Consider the following 15,375-nt stretch of genomic DNA (forward strand, 5'->3'; position numbering starts at 1 on the left):
CTAAGCCAAGACAGGTAGTTTGTTGAATAGTGTCATTCAAAAATATAATTTGTTCTGGGATCATGCAGGCTCTGAACAATGATTCTATACCTTGTACTTGCCAATCTTTTGTACCCCAAACAGTTTTTGTTTCAATGTTACTGTTCCAGAAATCAAAACCAAATGTATTCATTTGCTCAAAAAATGAATCTGAATATATCAATTTTGTGTTGGTAAGCATGGTCTTCATACCTGTCTTATTTGATAATTTGAAATAAAATGTTTCTGCATTACTTGTGTTAAACCCTGAAAAGTATGAATATTTATCATAAAATGTTTTCGAGCTATCTTTTGGAGGAGTAGCACAATGTTCCCATTGGTTATAATTTAAAACATTTCTAGGTTGTGCAGATTTATGGAGATAATGGTTACCATAGTGGTTATAGCAGAACATTTGATCATAATTAGACGAACCCTGCAAATAATCATGTTCTGTAAATTTAGCAGACATCACAAGATCAGACATCATATCATTAATACTTTCAAAGTCCCAATCATCAGCAAATGTGCTTGGTTTTACAAAGTCACTCAATGAGATCTTGAATTGGTGTGGATACTTCAGGATTTCAACCGGACCATAGATTTCATAATCAGTTTTGTCCCATGCTACACCGCCTGGTATAGGATTGGCTGTGAAGTTCACTGAAGAAAGTTCTCTTTTCTCGATGTGTGAAGATGTGTGTGGTTTAAGGACCAAGTTGATTTTCTGGCTTGCTGTGTCCATTTTAGCATATTTTCCTTCAATGAAATGTCCCAAGCATAGTACCATGATGAGCCAAAGAATGAGGATAAATGCACCTAAGGCCACCCAGAATTCAATCCATGGAGTAATCAGATAGGTTTCTTTCAGCTGTTGAAGAAGTTCCTTAGCTTTATCTTTAAAAGTTTTTGTTGATGGCTGTTTCTTTGCTTCACTCAGGTCTTCAGATGAATCATCGAAGTTGATGAAGTAGCCGGATGCTGTTCTGTCAATTGTTCCAATTGCTTTTGGATTTTGCTTTGTTTCATTAGCAAAGTCTGCAGTTACATCATCATAGGTTGTTGTTTCTTGATGAAAAGCTTTGATTTGGGTTTTAAGAGGTTCAAGTTCCATTGCTTTGTTGCATAGTCCTTGTTGATTCACTGTAGATTTTCCAAATGTGATCAGTCTTCCAGTTTGAGCCTCTGTATTCGTAGCAAACATTGGTGTTCTGCTACTTCTTGGGAGTCCACTTGGCCTACTATTTGTTATCGGCCACATGATTGTGGTTTAACCAGGTCGATGGATATGACTCGGTTCTCCTTTTTACCAGCAAGGGGCGGTAGTACTACTGATCTTGTCCCGTTGATAGACAAGACAGGAACTGCTTTTCTGTAAGAAGGCCCAAATTCCTTCTTTACCGCGATCTTTTCGCTGACCAGATCCCCGACTTTTGGAATCCAGACAGGCCTTGCTGGGACAGGTGGTTTTTCTTCAGTGGTTGTTGGCTGTTGTTTCAACTTTATGTTGCTCAGGTCTTTTCTTGTTTCATTTAAGTCCTGCAAAATAGCCAAACGATCTTTGATATCAAAGCTTTTGTCTTTAACCACTGAAGTCTGACTATCAAGATCTTGGATCATCATTCTAGTCCCGAACAATAGTTTGTACGGACTGAACCCTTTCAGAGAATTCCTTGGCAGGTTATTTAGACTACGTTGGACACTTATTAAATGTTTGACCCACCCAGCTCCCGAACCTAATACCTTTTCCGTTATAGATTGCTTTATGTCTTTGGTTTTTTCTTTACACCATCCCGTATCCCTCTGGAAGGAAGTGAGAAGAGTCCCGCTATGCAATGCTCATTTGGCCATTCTTCCCTATAAGCTTGGGGGCTAAAGGGAACAAATTATTCAAAACGTAGCATGCTCCTAGCGTATATGCCATTATAGACTCGCAAATCTTTGTATAACAGTCTAGACGTCAGCCGAGCGCTGGGGTCTACATTATAAGTGAAAATTAGTCTTTTTATGTTAATATAACGATTTTTCGTGATGGGTACTTTCTTATTGTTGTTTTTCTGGAGCGAAGTGCCATGGCAATAGTCCTCCTTGCTCGCCACTGCGATCTCTATTGCAGTCTGGGCAGTTTTTTACAAAAATGTGATGATGCAGGCTCATGCCTGGCCACCAGTACACTGATTGTAATTCTTCCAGAGAATCTTTTAGCTTAAGGTGTCTGAGACCCTCACCCATATGTGCGTCTGCTATTAACAAGCCTCTCCTGTCCGTGTTTGGAATTACTCTATCCCCCACTCCAGGGATTCGAGCAAAAGGGACTGAGTTTGCATCGATTATGTATGTATAATTGAGTGGATAATTGATCGGTAGCGCTGAGCAGTCGCCTTTTGATGACGTTTTCACCGCCAGCACAGTTTCACCGTCAATGTGTTTTACTGCACGCTTTTTTGTAGCTACGGAAGCCGATTTACTTGCTACCGCTGTGGCTGTCTCAGCCAATGAATTCCCTGCAACGTGAACGCCATCACGCTGATGACTCAGTGAATGTATCACGTGAGTTTTTGGTAGTTCTTTCTGTAAAAGAACTACTTGTTCCCAGAGCACTTTTTGCTTTATTGTTGCACCTGTGTCATCTTTGTAACCGTTTTTAATCCATTTCTGTAAGTCGTTATTGTATGATTTGACGCAGTAATACGAATCGCACACTATAAGTGTCGGGAATTCGCGATCGGCATTATCTAGCGCCATTGTCAATGCTATTATTTCAGTTTGTTGTTCTGAATTATTTTCCACTGAGTGTGTTTTTGTAAGTAGAGGTCTTAATTTACCTCCACGCCACACTTCTTTTACAATTTCGCATGTGGCATTGTAAGCCAGCTCTCCCCAAACTGAGGGTTGAGCATATCCGTCTGTATATATTACACAGGCATACTGTCTTAAAGGCAGAATGTCGATTGGCAGAGGGTATTCTCTCTCATATTCTAGATATTTTAATTCTTTCATTTCCGGGTCAAAATAGTATTTTACTTTGTCTGTAGCAACAGAATTTACCCATTGTATCCATTCTGGATTTAGTGCAGTTGTCGGTAAATTACATGGTGTTGTTAATGCCTCAAAAGCTGATTCTGCTGTTCTGACTGTAACCTGTCTACCGTCTGCTTGGCATTTTTCTTTTGCTACAGCTGTTTGAACCGCATGAACAATGTTTTCCTTAATGCTGAACCGTTTTTCAGCTTCTGTGTATAAATGTGATTTGTATGCTATTGGTACCTTCTCTCCCTCATTAGAGGTCAGGTATGTGAATCCGCATCTTCCTGGGATGACTCGAATCACAAGGTTGCGTGTATTGTCACGTGTTTGTAATTTTGTTTTAATTAACATATCTGTTTGTAAAGATCTCAAAATTTCTGTGTGTTTTTGAGTCCAATTGATTCTTTTAAAATCTGGTTTTATAAGATCATAGAGAGGTTTAATTCTCTCTGTATAATTTATAATGTAAGCTCTTCCGAAATTTAGGAAGCCTAGAATTGATTGTAAGTTTTTCAGTGTTCTAGGTGCTTGGATTACAGCACATTTCTCTAGGAAATTGTCAGCCAGGCTTTTGCCTTCACTTGATAGTTCATATCCTAAAAACAGGACTGTTAGATGGGCAGTCCTTGACTTTTTAAAGTTGAATTTGTAACCCTCTGCTGCGAACCCAAGTATTATGGTGTTCACTCTTTTCAAGTGAGTATCCAAGTCATCATCTGTTAGATAGATGTCGTCGACATAAGATAATGCCTCGTCATCATATGTTAGTAGTAATTCTGTTACTCTCGCTGAGAATAATCCTGGGCTGTTCTTGAACCCCTGGGGCAAACGACAGAAATTTTTTTGCGTGCCATTTATTGAGAACGCCGTCAAATATCTGCTCTCTGGTGCTATATTTTGACAAAAGAATCCATTAGAAATGTCTAATGTGGTTTTGTATTTTTTGCGCACTATGTTATTCATTAGTGCAGCACTATGCGAGTTTTGTACTGCAAATGTTTTGCAACATGAGTTAAGGTGTCTGTAGTCCAAAACAAGACGATATGAATTGTCTGGCTTGGAGACAGGAAACAAAGGGTTGTTCATTTGTGAGGTGCAAGTTTCAATCACCCCCTGGTATTCAAGTTGATCTAGGATCTCTTTTACCTGTTTTTTAGCTTCTTGCTTAATCGGGTACTGCCTCTGTGCAGTAGGTTGTGATTTTAGCTGGATTTTGTGAGGAGGAGAGTCCTCATCCCATCCCACATGATTTTTATATAAGGCAGGGGCTTGAGCTACTGCCCACTTTCTTGCAAGTGTATATTTTTTATGAATTGGAATATGGTTTGAGAAGGCAGGCATAATTATTTCTTCGCCATGTGGGCACTCCCTGACAAACTCTGGAGGCCAGTCTCGTTCAGCTAGAAGGATGTCATAGCCCTTGGAGAGATTATCCCAAAATAGACCCCTTATTTTTCTAGTCTTATCCCCCTCTATACGCAATGTTATTTCATATATTTTATGAGGTTTGCTAACTCTGGTATCTGCAGTTTCCACCTGAATGTATTCATTCGTGTCCATTGTCTCCAGATGATTCATAAGGACTTTGCGAGCTATGCTCACTTCTGCTGCGCTGTCTAGCATTGTCTGAGCCCATTCTCCGTTTTTCAGCTGTGTCCTAAGTATTCTCGGCATTGTTAATTACTTTAATACTGGCTACCTTCCTTTTTGGAAATTGTAATTTTTTATTCAGATGAGCAGGTTCTTTGTCTTTGGACTTGACGTGCTCTTCCCTTTGTTCTGATCGTCCTCTTCTTTCCGATTTCTGCGAGGAAGTCTGAAAAGATTGAGAGGGACGTGTATCAATATCTTGATATCTATCAGGTTTTTTTATATTATCCCTATTTCTAAGGTTGTATTTTTTCACAGAGGGCTCCCTTTGGGGAGACTTGCGTCCTTGGTCAGGAGATCTTTCTCTCCGCCGAGGAGACCTTCCTCTGGACTGGAATCTTTTTTCTTTAGGATTGGATTGTTTATTTCCATCCCAGCTCTTTTTTTGAGTGTTTAAATTATTTTTAATAAATACCTTTTCAGGACTTTCAACTAGTTGGGGTTTCACTGGTATTCCACCCAAACTATCTCTTCCTAGTTCTTCATAGGATTTTTCTATGATTCTGGCAATTTCAGATGGTTGGTCTGCTATATTCGTCTCTTTCAACCTCTGGCGAATCGCCACATTTGCTGCTTCTCCCTTTATGTTGGCTAATAATATTGCAGAGACCTGCTTGAAGTCTTTCAGTAATTTCATACCGAGAGTTAAAGCGGGTTCTGGACCATATTCATCTTGAATCTGTTTTAGCACATCTGGTATTACTGACATGGATGGTACACCATGTGTTTTTGTGTAAATGGAAGCAAAGACTGTTCCCCAAGTGTCACAGTCCTCCACATGTGGTGCGATTCCCATTGGAAGACAGATAGTCAGAATCCTATTTTTCTCAACAGGGGTGGTATCTGGAAACACCGCCTCTATTTGAGTGATTTTTTGTGCTAGCCAGAAAGGAATTTGTTCCCGTTTTGTGGGTACTTTACCTAGACAGGACTGTATGTTCTGTGGTGTAATTTTATTTGTGTTCCCCTTATGAGTGATCAGCTGTGGAATTTTAATTGCTGGTTGGATTGTTGAAGTCCGCATTACATATTGGACTAATTGTCTATGTATTTTTATTAATTGTTTTAGCTGTGCTAAAAGCTCTGGTGCAGGCATTTCTTCAATGTCTGGATGTGGTGTGTATCCGGCTAGGACCGGCCACGTTGCTCCTGGTCTACCTAGTGGACCGAGCCTGGTGATGTGATTATTATGTTTTAGGGCGCCATGAAACAAGAGCAGGTGCTCTTGGAATTTGAGTGGTATTTCCACCTCCTCGAAAGGAATGTACTCATTAGGAGGTTCCTCTATTTTGTAATAGTGGAAGTCCTTTGTTACAGCGTTTGCTGCTGGAAAGTTTATCCATGAATAGAATACCTCTGTCTGCCGATATTCGTGTGCCTCGATTACGAATATGACTGTACCACCTCTCGGTGTCAGCCCATTTTCTATAAGCTTTAAAGTTATAGATTTTCTTATGTTGACCGGGATGAGTATTGCATCCGGGTCATTTTGCAGCAGAGTATTGTCTGCCACTAGGAGTTCAGCTGCTATTCTAACTGTCTCCCTTTCTTCTTCACTTTCTGTCATTTTACTGACAGGAAGGTTATTCTGTTTGTTTGCAGATCAGGTTTTTATGGAAACAAAGATTAGATGCACAATATTTTGGAACAGTGTATCCTTCAACGTTGAATAAACCAAGAACCATACATAGGAGTCTCCTCCTGCGAGGTTTGGCGGATATGACCTTTCACCCACTCCAGACGTCTTTGGAGTATTATGGGAAAAGGGGGTCTGTGTGAAAAAGCACGACTGAGTTACTCTAATGTCTTGCGTTAGTTTTATCGCCTATCCAAACGTTGGGCGCCATGTAGTGTAGTTCCTATTATCCCAATAGGCTCTGCGCATTGGAATAATATCTTCAATAGTATAGACCTAGGGCAGAGGTTAACTAGGTCTTCTACCGACGATATTAGACTTAAAGTTTTGTGTTTGCCAGCTAGCTCAGAGTTCACTAGAAACTTTCTCGAATAGGCAAGGAGGATTTTAACCTCCCTGGATAGACAAGAAGGGATTTAGTTTCTGACAACCATAGAACATGACAACTTTGCTCTCCCCTAATCAAGAGTGTATCTCTAGAGTCGTGTGAAAACAAAAGACAACTTATTTTACTCAGTCAGTTCAGTGCATTCTTAGTTTCACCAGATTGTAGAGAAAAGGAAGAGACGGGCGTGTTCAATAAGATATTATTTATTGATCAGTCTCCTTTCTCATACAAGAGAAATTAATCGCTATTATTGTAATACTTATAGTTAAGTAAAGTGCATACAGTAAAGACAGAATTATAAAATAATACTGTAAAAGCATTGATATGGTTTCTGAGCCATATGATACTTTAAAATGGATAAAATAGATACATACATATATACATTTGACTAATCATACTCAACTGGTGCTTCTAACCACGCCTACCCCAGTGTACCTGACCTAAGCCTAATACGTGGGCGGGAGTAGATAAGTAGCAGTTTAAGTTAAGTTTGTTTTGCCAAGGGACTGACTCGAGAATTCTCTGCAAAGGGTTATTCAGTTCTGTACCTGAGATCTAGAATGGTGGAGGGCTGGTATCTCTTATCCCAGGTCTTGATATTCCAGCTGCCTGCGAGGGCTGCTTGGAAGCGCCGGAGCTGGATTTCTCAGCAGGACAAAGGCAGCGTCTCGTTCTCAGCGCGTCAGGAAGGCGGGGCAGCGCCTGTGGGCTTCGCTCTCTGCTGGGCTCCTCGGCACGTCTCGCTGCTCCAATCTCGTCACCACCGCATGTGTTTGCTTAAGGCAATGTCGGTAATATTTATACCTGAAAGGTGCCGAGATTGACGTAAGGATGGACATATATACGTCAATAAGGATGTCATATGAACGGGCTCGTTCGCACATTCTTTTGCTGAAGTTCTCGGTGAAATCAAAACAATGGCTATGGGAATTTCCCAGGTCGCTGTAGGTTTGATTTGTTTTGAGAACTCCGTATGCCTTATCAGGGGCTGGAGGAATATCGCTTGTCTAATTAGATGGCATGCGTTATGACCTAATCAGATAACGCGCTTCTGTGCCGTGGTGTGGCTTAATCAGATAACGGTTTTTGCACCGTTGGATGGCTGCTAGTTAATTATTAACCAAACCAGGGTCAGGAATAGGGGAATCGATACAGTACCTATAGGAATACATCACACTAGCATGTTAAGAGACCATACCTACCTTTCCATGCGAGTTGGATAACAATTACATGGCTATATTTTATTGAGTTAACTTTGCCATACATGGTGACAGATTAGCCACTCCATCTAGAGTGGCTTATTCACCATAAAACATGGCAGAGGTGGCTAGTTTTAAACTAGCGGACTAGTTTAATTTGGCCATGCAAGAGGAATTACTGCTAGCCAAATGTAAATTGTGTATGGTATGGGAGGTTAGGGTGGGCTCATTATTGAAGAATTAGTTGGTAATGCTTATAAATGAGGCACAGCTAAATATTTACTAATAGCTCTTTTGAGACAACACTAATGCGCACTGCAATAATATGGAATATTATTCTACCAGAGATGCTTTGAACTTTAGACGATAGACCATTTTGAACATCTGCCTGTGGGATATCTATTTCTTACCTGCTTTGTATATTCTTTTTGCGAGGCAGAGCATATGGGTAGCTACTGGCTTCTTCAACTACAACGGTATTTAATTCTATATGTTGGAACATGTACATTACATGGGGTGTTACCGTTTACCCTTCTTCTATTTGGGTGGTAATTCAAGCAATGACCAATGTCATCTGTGTGCATAGACTTTGGGCTTATAATTACACTGATGGTAGTTTGAAATGATCAGCGTTGTTTGGAAATGAGGCAGGTTGACTACTTTGCAGTGTAAATGTCTCCATTAGGGAAGCATGACTGAAGTATCCGCAAGCTTATATGTTACAATGTTTATAAAAGTAACAAAAATCACTTTAAATGTTAACTTCTGAATTTGCCAGAGCCCTAAGAGTCTCCGTTCGGAGTACGATAGCCATATTGGATATAGTTACTATGGTGTTACACTGGCAATCTTTGTCATCAGTAGCCTCTAAATCAGGCCAGTACACCTTAGGTTAATTGGTTCCTTTTGTCTGCTGCTGTTTATTTAGACATCCCATCCCTCAAACCGGAGAATATCAAGTTCACATTGTACTGAGAAAGGCTTTACGAGGATACTTACTAATGAGACTTACCTCTGATTGCAGCAGGTTGTCTTCGTTGTTTAATAGCACACTGTTGCGCACATCAAAACGCGTTGGGGGCTCCAGATAAACCCCACATGAAGCACAAAAGTGAGCGTACGGGTGGTTGCTTGCACTGCATTTGGAGCAGGTGAGGTAGCTTATGGATGGACCAGGCTAAAAAGAATGACATTATTTAAGATTGTTAATAACCTTGCAACATAAGGATCATTCACCCATTTAAAAGAGGATGTGCTAAATATTGAAAAAAGTAGAGGCCAAGGAAAAGATCATTTTTGTCGCGTAATACTTTGAGGAAGCGTGCTCCTATAAACAAAAAACTACTACTACTGAGTGGGTAGGCCAGTAACAATCCATAGACCAGTAAAGAAGCAAGTCAGTTGTTGCTTTCGAAAATATTCTAAAAATGTTGTATTGAGCACATATAATGGCACAGAGATATTTGGTACATAATGCAATACAAATATGCATTGTAATTGTGTTGCTGTTCTTGCTTGCTACCTAGTTCTTCAGTTTGCCATTTGAGGACTCTTCTATAAGTGTAAATAAGTGTAAGTCAATTTCTGATGTAACAGGCTATTGTAAGCTATTAGGACCCTCTCATTGATGAAATACCTATCACCTAGCTAAAGGAACCCAAATTTGAAACAAATGCTAAGTGATTATTTAACCATAAAACTTGTTTTTAAATTGTTTCTTAGTTAGTGCAATATTGCTTAGCTAGTGCAATGTTCGTTTTGTTTGCAAAGCTATAACAATGAAGCTCTTGCCTGACCCACTTAATTCTCATACAGCCCTACATAATCATTAATAAAACTAAATTGTTTCTGCAGACCATGGCTTGCTTTGATATTTTTTATGTCATGATATCATGTATGTCTTGATGCATTGTGGATAATACAACAGCTAAAGTTGTTTTAGTTCATGTTTAAAAGCAACATATGGGGGCCGTGACCAGGCGGCAAGAAGTATGGCCATTTTCTTCTGAGCTCCATGTGGTCATAGAGCTAAGAATTCAAATGGCTCCTGCTTATAATTACTTCTTCAGTACCACTTATCACCCATTCATTTCTAAGGCTTACTGTTACCACTAGGTATGCTAAAATATAATTTTGCATAGGACTTTAAGGTTTTTTTGTGTGAAAATAGTCTCTAGCCGCCATTTTGTTGAAGTGCAAAGCGGCGTCTGGAGAAGTAATGCCTATACTTGTGATGATTCTTCAATTTCTTTCATCCTCCATTCACTCCTGAGAATTATTATTATTCGCTTGTGGTGAGCTGCATTGCAATTTCGATTAAAATAATTTCTCTGAAGATTATCTCTGTTGACCTGCATTATTACAGCCACCTTCTAAATATTTAAAGAACTACCAGCCTGATTCATCAAGCTAAATTGCACTTGCAAGGGCAAGATTCTCAGAATCTTGCCTTTTGCGAGTGCAATCTTTGCATTTGGGATTCATCATCCCAAAAGCAAAATTCGCTATTAAAGCATTCGCACATTTGCGAAGAATTGCATTTAAGGAATCTCTATTTGAGATTCCTTAAATGCAATTCATGAATCATTTTAAAATTGCGAAATTGCAATTTTGGGCCGCTATTTACCGAGAGGTCAGACCTCGTGGTAAATAGCAAAAACTTAGAAAAATGCATTTAAATGCATTTTTCTAAGTTGCATGTTACACACACACATGTCCTTTGGACATGTGTGTGCGCAACACCAATGTAGATTACATTTCAGGGGTGCTACAGGGTGTCCTTTGGACACCCCTGCACCCTTGAAATCGCATCCTTATTTGCGATTAGCTAATTGCTAATCGCAAATAAGGAATAACTCCCCATTCATTCCTATTGGCCTGTAGGCCCATAGGAATGCATGGGGAGTTATTCCTTATTTGCGATTAGCAATTTGCTAATCGCAAATAAGGAACATGTAGGAATCGCAATATTTTTTGCAATTCCTACATGAATCCCGATTTGCAAGTCCTTAATAGCGATTCCTTATGAATCGCTATTAGGGGCTCGCAAAACGGGAGAATGATGAATCAGGCTGTACATTATTTCACTGTAAATATTCTCATTTTCAAGTGAGAGATTCTTTTTGTTCTTTTCTTCACTTTTTCTCTTATTTTCCCTAAATGTGCAGAACTCAACTTTTTACAAGATTTGTGCAGTTGAAATCTGCCTTTGGCAAAACGACTTCAGAATCTCATTTGACCACGTAATCTGAAGTCTGCTCCCCTGACACCAAACAAAAAAGACTCAAAAATTATCCCCATCTCATATTGACTTTTCAAGTAATCCAGTTTTAAAATCAATCTTAGATATACTCAGGGCACTGCAGTCGTTTATTTATTTATTTTTAAGTTTTATATAGCGCTGGCAAGACCCGAGGGCATCACAGCGGTTTACAGCAGTATATGTTTACATCAAGATAACTAGTCTAATCAAATCAAGAAAGTTAGATCAAGTCCAAACAGTGGATGAGCATTGGGGAGGAGAAATTGTAGGGGTTTACATCTGTTACTAATACTAAATTGAAGAAAATTTAGCACAGATGGGTATTGATGAAAACAGACTGACTGAAATGGAATTACCAATTAACAAAATGCATGATATATTAATCAAGATTACCAATATAGAGAAAGGGATAATCCAACTTCAAAAACACTCTGAAGAGTTAGAAGCCCGCAACTGATGTAATACCCTTCACTTAAATGCTCTACCAGAGAAATTGGAAGGCAGACACGTTCTCTTTCTGGATGTCTTGTCTACCAGATCCGCTGGTTATTCTTAAATCTCCTCTTCTCATGCTTCAGGTAGGTCATTGTGTTAAAAAACCTACCTACAATAGGAAAATAAATCTAATCTATCAGCAACACATTTAAGAAAGGAAAGAAAACCCCTTCCTCCCACCGCTAAAAAGAAAGGAAAATGGTCCTGCACCGGTAATGAGTTAACAAGCATTTATGCCTTACACCTTAATCTTCTGTCAGGCTTCTTTTAAGATCTGAGCAACTACCTGAGAGTCACTGTTACATCCTTTACCTCAGGGATCAGGTGCAGTATTTGTAGGTATTTGGGGCATGTCATATCCCTAAATTCTTTTGACAGCAACTGGATGAAAGGGGCCCACAATTCTGCATAGGTCTCGTCTTTTTGGTCCTGAACCAAGGAGAGGTGCTCCATGGCGAGAGTCAGCCACAGTATGTAGCCAGACCGTGTGGTCTGAGACATTTGTGGTGCCCCATTGCACAAGGATTGTTTGTAGTGCCGCTAGCAGTGCCAGTGCCTCCTGCCTCCTTCAGTGAGCGTAAGGGAAATATCAGCGCGTTTGATAGCCCCAGAAGTGTATATGCCGGGAAGTGTGGGATCTCTGTATCAAACGCCTTGTCAATGTCATTCAACACCCCCTCCCAGAAGCAACCCAGCTTTGGGCAATACAGAAAGCCCGAGAGGCCACATCCCCTCCAACACTTCTCAGAATGATTTTTGTCCCAGCTGGGAATGCGGGCCGGTGTGAGGTACCAGTAGGATATGACTTTGTATGCCCATTCGGCCCCGCTGTGTTATGTGCCGTATGGCGCACTCTGAAATGGATGTTCTCCCATTCTTTGTCCGACATGGCCCTTCCCAACTCCTCCTCCCAACGCAATTGTCCCTTTGTTCGGCCCCCCATTATTCCCAGTGGCAAGCATGGTGTACAGCTCTGAAACCAGGTGCTGATCATCTTTTTTAGCATACTAGCCTTTTCTCGAAGGAAGTGAGCTGCTGAGAAGCCTTCGCTAGATAGGTCGGGGAAGTGACCCAGTGCCCAAGTTGTAAATAGTGGAAGTCATCAGGTTAAGGTAGGTCATAGTCTAGTCTAGTCTCAGTTATTCATGTGGGATTATGTCTTCTAGGTCAAACAACAAACTCACCCTCTTACACCCCGCTTCTCTCCATTTCTGAAAGACCTGTGATTTGCAGCCTGGTGGGAAGTCGGGGTTGTCCACTATCGGGGACATCGAGGAGGGAAATGTTGTGAGGCTCCGCCTTAGTGATACGGTGTCCCATACTTTCTGTGTTGCAGCCGTAACTGGGGAAGAGTAGAGACCCCAGGCCCTCAGTTTACGAGGGAGCCATACCTACCTCCAGATATTTGCTCCAGCTACTGTCTGATCCATTAAGGTCCAGTGCTTTTTGGAGAACGGTTGATTCCACTCCACAATATAGCGGAGGCGGGAGGCTTGCAAATACCTGTGCACCAACGGTAGGCCCATTCCTCCTTCCTGCTTGTAACTGCATCATTTGGGATATAGGTAATCGCGCCTTCTTCCCTCCCCAAACAAACGTATTTTTAGCTAGTTGTAGAGTGTGCATAGCTTTGGGAGGGGGGGACCAAATGTAGTGTCTAAAAGATATATAGAATCTGTGGCAGCACAATCATCTTTACAGCTGCTATATGCCCAAACCAGGCCAGATTTAGTCTTGACCACCCATCCAGGGTTTTCGTTGTTTGTTCCACTAGCGCCAAGTAATTCAGCACCAGCGTCCTAGACAGAGTCAGAGCCAGGAGGATACCCAGGTAAGTTATTGGTTGCTTTGCCCACTGCAGAGTGAATCTCTCCTTTAAGATCTCTTCATGCGCCTGGAGGGAAGATAGGTTAAGAACCTGTGATTTGCTCGGGTTTACTTTGAATCCAGAGTCTTTCCCGAAGGCCTCTAGCTTGTTCAGCAGGGCGGGCAGGGAAGTGAGTGTTACTGAGAGTGATAAAATTGCGTTGTCCACTTAGAGACTTATCTTGTGTATGTCACCCCCGAATCGTAGTCCCCCTATCTGCGGGTGGTCCCGAATCTGTTGGGCAAGGGGCTCCATGTATAGAGCGAAGAGGAGGGGGGAAAGTGGGAATCCCGAACTCGTGTCCCGTGCTACTGGGAATAGATCCCATTCACCCTGACAAATGCCCGAGGGGCCTGGTACATGCATCGGACCTATTTTATAAAGTGCTCACCGAAGCCAAAGCACTGGAGTGTGTCAAAAAGATAACTCCATCATACTCTGTTGAATGCTTTCACCGGGTATATTGACAGGAATAAGGTCTCTTTGTGGGATCTCTGTACAGTATCCATAAGGTATAGGCATCGCTTAGTGTTATTACCTCCCTGGCATGTGGGGATGAATCCCGCTTGGTCGGGGTCGGTCAGGCCCACCATCAACTGGTTCAATCGAGCCGCTAATATCCCGGCAAAGATCTTTGCGTCTAGATTAAGCAGTGATATTGGTATGAACGGCATGCGCTGGGGTCTTTATGAGGTTTGAGAATCACAGAGATGAACGCTTCTGCCATGGAGTCGGTGACTGCACGCTTTCCAAAAAGGAGTTGAATAGATGCGTCAGCAGAGGCGCCAACTCCCCACAGGAGGTTTTATAAAACAGAGCTGGATACCCGTCGGGACATGGGGCTTTATTCAATTTCAGCCCAGCGATGGCCAAAATGACTTCCTCAGGGCCTATTGGCTCGCCAGAGCCTCAGGGAGGCATGTGAACTTACTTACCTCCAGATATACGTAAGCTTCTTGCTGCTATTCTTTATCTTCGGCATATAAAGATTGGTAAAACTGTCTAAAGGTTTCTACTATCTGAGAGTCCGAGTTTACTTCCTTGCCCGAAGGTTTCTTGATCGACGGTATATCCGCCGCCAGCACCTTAGCTCTGAGCCTTTGAGCAAGCAATCTCCTGCATCTGTCACTGCTCAGGTAGAATTTGTGTCAAAAGGCGGAGTAGGATGTATTCCACCCTATCTAACTCTAGACGTTTTAGGAGGAGCCTCTTCTTTTCCAGTTCTCTCCATACCCTTGGTGCACCTGTGCACTTATGGTTAGTCTCTCGTTCTCTAACCTCTTGCTCTATGTTCTGTTGAGTTTCCCGGCATCTTCTATTGTCAGCGGATGATACAGCCATAAATTCACTCCTTGTTACCAATTTCAATGTCTCCCAAATCATAGCCAGGGATGTGTCCTCCCTATCATTGTGCTGTAAATATTCTACTATTTTTGTGTGTATCTCCTTCACCGTGTTTGGAGATTGCAGCAGGCCTTCTCTTAGGTGCCATCTCGTGAATTTATGTTGAGCATCATCTGGTTGATTAGTGACTGTGATTAGTGCATGATCCGACAGGGATCTTGGCTCAATAGTTGCCTCCCTCACCCTAGGCAGAAGCACTGTGGAGACCAGGAAGTGGTTAAGATGTGCGTAAGATTTGTGTGCAGCCGAGTAGTGTGTGTAGTCTCGTGTCTCTGGGTGTTGTTGGCACCAGACATCGTGCAACCCATTTTCTTCCAACCACTGTTTACCCTCCGGTGAGAGGGCCCCTATTTGTGCAGATCTCTGGCAAGAGCGATCCTTGGTATTGTCCATCACTAAATTAAAATCTCCTCCCACCAGGATTGCTGC

The 15,375-nt window shown here is 41.6% G+C and overlaps 1 protein-coding gene across 1 annotated transcript in view; it reads right to left on the reverse strand.

The window, feature by feature from the left end:
* DZANK1 (double zinc ribbon and ankyrin repeat domains 1) overlaps positions 1-15,375 on the reverse strand; it is an 846,943-nt gene that overhangs the window by 324,975 nt on the left and 506,593 nt on the right. Inside the window, exon 12 of the mRNA XM_078648955.1 lies at positions 8,931-9,095. Coding sequence (XP_078505081.1) covers positions 8,931-9,095 — 165 coding nt within the window. The remainder of the gene's footprint in view (positions 1-8,930; positions 9,096-15,375) is intronic.

The sequence above is a fragment of the Lissotriton helveticus genome, chromosome 6, assembly GCF_964261635.1.
Source record: "Lissotriton helveticus chromosome 6, aLisHel1.1, whole genome shotgun sequence".
Classification (NCBI taxonomy): domain Eukaryota; kingdom Metazoa; phylum Chordata; class Amphibia; order Caudata; family Salamandridae; genus Lissotriton; species Lissotriton helveticus.